Here is a 6,881-nt window from a genome sequence, read left to right as displayed (position 1 = left end):
AGAGCAAGCTCAGCTGTAGTAGCAGCAGTTTATAAAGTTTAAATTTTCTTCTGCGTGATCTAACACATTAGGTGCGACCTTTTTTTGGCCGCCCTGGAATGCCTGGAAAATATAATATGAATTTTGTAGCATGAATCTACAGGGGGAATTTTATTTAGTCAATCAATTTGAGAGGGATAGATTTTTACAAAAATACAATACTCAACCGGCTGTCGTTGAAGTATCGGGAAAGTGATGCATAACAAATTCTGGAAATGTTATAGAGTCAGCGAGCCAACTTTTGTATCGACATAAAAATCATTCATTATTTCGAGAACTCTCTACCCATATCTTAAGGTATGGCCATAGGATGCGTTTTGTCAGGAAGTCATTGAGAAATTTCAGAGCATCAGGGCCTTGTCTTAAATTCAGCCTCCGCGATAAATAATGGAGCAAATATTTTTTACCGAGTGAATGATTTTTTTACCAATTCCAATATTATTTTGTAGATATCAAGTCATGTAATAATGTGAGGTGGCATTTTCTATGGAATGGCGGATGGAGCCTATGTAAAATTTAGAAATAATAAATTTGTCGAACCTATGGTTATCCAATGCCCTAATGCGTACACGGGGAGGAACGTATGGTAAACGTGTAAAGACATGGTAATCTTTATGTCAAAGTAGAACTGAGGGTATGATGCACATTTTAAAAAAGCTAGAAGTTCCCATGGAAATACCTCCGTTAAGACGGCCAAGGGCTCCGCTCCAGGGTGTCATAAAACGACCGTTTTCGAAATTAGAATCCTGAGGGTCAGGGATCGGTGATTGAAGAAGGTATAAGGGTCTCAGCTGGTATCTTTCTGGTACGTCTTTTTGTATGAGTCCCAGGAAAACAACTCACTTTGTCGAGGTTTGAACGCTTTTAATAGAAGCATGGTCTTCGATCGTATCCAAAGATAACGAAATGAACTTCGATGATACGTGCAAGTACATCGCATGAAAAACCTCCACTGTCTTCACCATAGACCATTTGAGAATCGGTGTCTTGAAGCAAAACATAAAAACGGTGAATGTTGAGCGTTAAAACCCATACAGCTTCAATAACCTTACCGCGGCGCGGCTAATCCAACTCCCGACGCGCGGAGAAGAAACCTGCCGCGCGATCGAAAAATCAATGTAATTTCCGGCGACGCAAACATATTTCAAAGAAAACTGCATAAAGACCTCAAGAAATCTTCAAACAATGCTCTCATACAAGTTACTCTGCGCGACCTTGCCGAAAACCTATTTTAAACTCTACCTAAATGTAAAACTTCGTCGAAAAACAGTATCCGCCATTTTGTTACTGCACGGTAAGAATTTATGGGCTGTATTCTTTAAGATTACGGAAAAATAAAGAAAAAATACCATGCTAACAGATTATGTGGTTTTTTATTCGACAAGAATCCACCCATAACTTCACCATTCACTTACTTTGGAAGATTTTCAGAGAAAATTGAAGACGGGCGTTTTTATGGAAATTTGCTCACGTTTGAGCCTCTCTATCTCAGTAACGAGTAGGATCTATGTCAAATGAAGTACATATCAATAAATTTCAATCATTTTTGAATATACCTGCGAAGTTTCAAGTTTATAACTCAAAAAAAGCCGTTTTGTAATTTTGTCCGGCTTTTTCCGATTTCCGCCCACTGTGCGACGCCCAGCTGGGTGCCGGAGAACTCACCCACCAGGATCCCCTTCTCCCCCTTGTACGGGTCTCCACGCACGGCAAACACGTGGGTGAATCTGGACGCCAGATGTTTCGGCTACTCAGCACAGCAGAGTCACATGCTGTCTGGACGCTATCCTAGCGTACGAAGGGTTTTTTGACGAGGTTGTCTCCCCGGTGGGCTCGGGTCCGTGGGGGCGCGACTCTCCAAAGGAAGAGATTACTCTCTTCCCCCCGTGCGGGGTACAGCTGTATTACATGTGTATTTTTACATTTGTACAAATACAGCTGAATTACATGAGTATGAAGTCATCATCGCCTCTAGTATTCTTGAACAAATATTTAGGTAATAATCATATCATAGTAGGATTTACCATCCACCATCCACTCTCATGACACCAGGGCTAAAAATAACCTAAATATTAATTACTGTAGGCTGTTTAAGACCAACAACCAGTCTGACAATTTGGGAGTAAAATTAGTTGATAAATTACCCAGCAAAGCCAGATCAGTGAGCATCACAAGACTGAATGTGCTGGAAAAGTGGCTGTGCAATAATCCACTGTACTCAATTCATGAATATTTTGAGCTGGACTTTTCTTCTCTTTTATTATAAATGTAATCTTTGTAATGTATGTGTTTCTAACGTTTTGATCCAATGTACATGTGTTGAATGTTTTCGTTGTTTTGAATGTTTTCGGTTTATTGAATGTTTTTATAAATGTTTTATATACGATAACTTGACAACATCTGCGAGGGCCAATCCTCGCCATGGATGAATAAAGATAATTATTATTATGATTTATTTTCGACCTATTATTCTATTTATAATGCCGGTACCCTTTTTGGAACTCATATTTAAGAATGAACGCTGATGGTAACGTTTTATTGTTAATTAATATGCTTAACGTATTATGCTGCGCCATGGCCCCCTGCGCTCAATCGTCGTATTATTAGACATCTTTGATAGCCATCTATAGGAGAAAACCTGCACTTTGAAATCTGATGGTTCTATATATTCCTCGACTTCGCTACTCTACGGTGACTTCGTGTTCAACCTGGTGTTTCACTTGCCGTCTCCTGCGTTATTCGAGTGTGATTTCAGTGCTTTGCACAGCCTTAAACGTTTTTTTCACATCCTTCATTATTCATATTTCGCTCATTTCTTTGTCGAATCATCTTTCATTCAGCAATTCATTTTCCATTATCGCTATTTCATCTATTTCACCTCGCCGGGTGCATATACGGTGCGTGTGCATACTCAACGCTGTAAAGTGGAAGATAATTGATGGTAAATCTGGGAAATTACTTTGTCAGGGCGGGGACCTCATTCTTGATCCTCTAATATCTCTAGTAAATCAGTCTTTGTTAGAAGGTTTTTATCCTGATGCACTTAAGGTGTCCAAGGTGGTTCCTATTTACAAAAATAAAGGAAAAAGAAGTAACTTGAATAGCTATCGGCCAATATCCATTATGCCCACATTTGGTAAAGTTCTGGAACGAGTGTTCTCTAAAAGACTTATTAACTTCTTGGATAGTCAGAATCTGCTATCTGCACAACAATTTGGCTTCAGAAAAGCTAGGTCTACGGAAGAGGCCCTTTTTAACACTATTGATCACATACTGGATCAGATCAATGAGAAAAGTAAAGTTCTAGGAATTTTCTTTGATCTTAGTAAAGCTTTCGATACAGTCAATCATGATAGACCTCTCCAAATGCCAGGCATTAGGCATCAGAGGTGTTGCATTAAATTGGTTGAAAACATACCTAGATCATAGACACCAGAAAGTAGCTTCTGTTATCAACAAGATGGTAATATTTACTTGTCCACTCCACAGGAAGTAATTGAAGGTGCTCCTTAGGGATCCGTTCTGGGGCCTATCCTCTTTTTGATTTTTATAAATGACCTACCTACCAAAGAACCTAACAGTAAATTCACGGAAATGTGTAATATATGCTGATGATGTGAGTGCAGTAACATCTAATAAATCTGTAAGAAATTTGAGATTCTTCTGGCCTAGCAGCCTGGGGAAGGAAGGAAGGATGGAAGGAGGGAAGGAAGGAAGCCAAACGCCATCGACAAGCGGGGCAATGAGTACTCCGGGGCACGGCCGGAGTAAGGCGTCTAAGGACCCTTACGAAGGCGTGTCCTGGATGAAAGTTGGCCCTGGAGGAAGGAAGGGACGAGCCAAGGTGACCGGGATCGTCCAGAAGAAGAAGCCCGCCAACCCCGCTCCTGCCGCCGCCACCACGCCGACCACCAACGCCGCCACCAGCTCCATCGCCGGCCCTTCGGGGGCCAATGCAGTTCCTACCCCTCAATCCTCCCGAGCCTCATCCCGTGCCTCCTCCCGTGAAGGATCTATTTCCGAAGCGGGCTCCTTCTCAACCCTTTCCTTCGACCAATCCCCTACCCCTACCCATCAACCCCACCTTTCTCCCCCTAGGCCAACGGCAGCGCCGAAGAGCTACGCCAAGGACACTTCGGTGTTCCTTGGCAATCTTCCGGCAAACGTGACGCAAAAATCTCTCTTTCAGGCGCTAATGTTTGCCTTTCCCCCCCTTAGGACCGTCGCAGATGTGTCTGTCTTCTCGGCAGATAGGAAAGCCAGGCTCCGCATCCCAGCGTCGTTTGGTTATCTGTTTGAGAAGGCAGACGAAAAGATGAAGCTTGACCACCGACTTGGCGGGCCGTGCACTGCAGTAGTGCGGCCGCCAAGCCGGCGGCCACTAATAAAAAACTGTCTGCTTCCTTTTCAGTTGTGGTGAAAGGAGTGGACCGCGGCACCACGGAGGCTGAACTCCAAGAGGGACTGGGTCTGATGTCATCCGACAAGGCGAAGGTGACGAGGATCATAGCCAGGAGAGACGGCCAGCCAACAACGCTGATGAGGGTCGTCACCCGTGACGCCGACCTAGCCCAGCAGCTACTCCACGAGGGACTCCAACTATACGGGAAAAGACATAGTGTCGAACCCTCCCATCCTCCACGCTGCCAGCCCGCCCAATGCCGCAGGTGTTTGGGTTTCGACCACCCAACACAAGGCTGCAGGCGAGATCTTCGCTGCGCAAGATGCGGAGCGTCCCACCGCTCCGCAGCTTGCGCGGCGGAGAACCTCAAATGCGCCAACTGCGGAGGAGGGCATCACGCCGGGGACTCGAGGTCCCCTGTGCGCCCGGCGGAACCAACTGGGCTGGCCAATACTGCCCAACTAATACCTTGCCCTGTTCTTCCCTCCCCAGGTGAAGCGGCCGAATCCCTGGTGACGAAGGACGATCTGCTACGGCTCCTCAGCATCCTGTTGGCCAACCTACACCCTAAGGAGAGGACCACAGTGGCAGAGATTCTAGACAGCGCGGCTCGCGACGTTCTGGGATACTCCGTCAAGGCGGTGTATTCCTGGAACCAGCAGCTGGCGGCCATCGGAAGGACAGACGGATGAGCTTAAAAACTTTATTTTCTAATTCCTTCGAAATAACTGTCTCTTTCAATTGGCCCCTCAGGCAACGACAAGATAACTGCATTTAAAGTTAAATTTCCTGCAAGTAAATTCTCAATCCTTAGCAAAGTCAATCTTAACTGATTTTAACCTAAAAACGATATTTCATTCCAAATTAAATTTTAAAATTAAATTAATAGCATTGCAACTTTAGCAGCTAATCTCAACTTAGATTCACTAAATTAAACAATTTCTAATTGAAGAATGAAGATTCACACCAATATCAACTTGAACATTAAATCACTAATAATATCAGTTACTTAAGATTTGGACATTTAATTTAATTGCATGTTACGATTTTTTTTCAAGAATCTCCCTACTATTGCCTTTCACATGCTGAAACCCGAATTTGTGTACTCAGGCTTTTGACTGCAACATTGCATGACTTTACCTTCATCTGCATTAATAATTAATTAACTTCATCAATATCTATATTTAAACTCTGACTGTATCCTTCCTTTCTGCCCGTAAAGCATACTGAAGCTTGTCTCTCTTCTTCTAGAAACACAAGTCCATCCGTCAAATGTAATTAACTCGCCAGAATTTTTCGTGTCTTGACGATAGGCGAATGTATATATCAAATGTAAATACTAAATAAAATGACGAGGACAATGTCATATGACTTAATGCAACTTCTGCTCTGTTAAAATGTACATAAATATGTAAATAAATATTTAATATCCTAGTGACAATATTGTTGGTTGTAAATAGTATAAAACTTGTGCTAATATTAAGGATGTAATATATTGTATATTAATTCAAACTCTAACATTGCAGCACTACAGCCATCACTACAGCCTTTACTCCAATACCGGACGCACCAGCAAACCAAGGACACCAGGATAACGACGACCAACACCACCGCGAGAACATCAACATCACCAGCAACAACACCAATATTACACGGCGGTCTACGTGGGGTTTTGCCGGTTTCCCTCACGTCTCGGACAAATGTCGGACCAATAGCCATCCCGGAAGGAAAGAGTTCCAGATTTTCTGATTTTTTTTTGCCATATCTGCTACATGCTCACAAACAATGTATAAATAATAACAATTGTGACATGCCCTGAAGAGGAAAATTTTCCTATAACGGGGACCTACTGTATATATTATAATACTCTACCTCACTATGTAAATATCCATGTAAAACTTGCAGTATGGAAATAAACCTTTTTTGAAATTGAAAAAATTGAAATTGAGATTCTTCTGAATGATCCTCCAATGCTATCTGTTGGGTTGCTACCAAATACTTGGTTATTCTCCAATTGCTTGGTCACACCTCGGTGGACATAGACGCGGCACGCCGCCAACGAGGGATCGTCATCGTGGTCAACAGCATCGAGGGACACGCGTCATCGTGTGAGGCGCGGCAACCGGCGCCCGGGCCGTCGAGGACGCATTCAGCGTTGTTCGGCCAATCCCCGTCAAGCGAGGACGCTTTGCTAGTGGACCCACGTCAACTTCCGGAAAGGAAGCGGCAATAACTCCGGATCCCAGGACTTAAAGAGGGCCATTTTCGGACTTCGGCGAACATCAACAGCGACTGCTGCTTCATCAACTCCCTTCCGTCACCTTCAGGGACCAATCGGGGGGCCGCGGTTGGCCAAGTTTGTTCCTACTTTCAAGCTCGGCCACTGCGGTTCTCACCTCCGGATGTCGCCCCCTGCTGCACAAGGTGACCATCCCCGGTC

The 6,881-nt window shown here is 43.8% G+C and overlaps 1 protein-coding gene across 1 annotated transcript; it reads left to right on the top strand.

The window, feature by feature from the left end:
- Window positions 1-3,781: 3,781 nt before the first annotated feature.
- LOC124174240 lies at window positions 3,782-5,272 on the top strand. Its single transcript, XM_046553332.1, has 3 exons — window positions 3,782-4,332; window positions 4,395-4,853; window positions 4,934-5,272. The coding sequence occupies exons 1-3, from the start codon at window positions 3,782-3,784 to the stop codon at window positions 4,935-4,937; spliced, it is 1,014 nt and encodes a 337-aa protein (XP_046409288.1). The 3' UTR covers window positions 4,938-5,272.
- The last annotated feature ends 1,609 nt before the right edge of the window (window positions 5,273-6,881 follow it).

Source organism: Ischnura elegans, chromosome 2 (genome assembly GCF_921293095.1).
Source record: "Ischnura elegans chromosome 2, ioIscEleg1.1, whole genome shotgun sequence".
In the NCBI taxonomy this organism is placed as follows: Eukaryota; Metazoa; Arthropoda; class Insecta; order Odonata; family Coenagrionidae; genus Ischnura; species Ischnura elegans.
Note: the sequence above shows the minus strand (reverse complement) of the source record. Positions and strands in the feature narration are given on the sequence as shown.

What these genes read in the sequence shown, in the direction of transcription:
- LOC124174240 (XM_046553332.1), top strand. Translation starts at nt 3,782, where the DNA reads ATGAGTACTCCGGGGCACGGCCGGAGTAAGGCGTCTAAGGACCCTTAC. An exon ending in CCAGCGTCGTTTGGTTATCT is followed by an intron (nt 4,333 to 4,394) that starts GTTTGAGAAGGC and finishes CGTGCACTGCAG; the next exon opens with TAGTGCGGCCGCCAAGCCGG.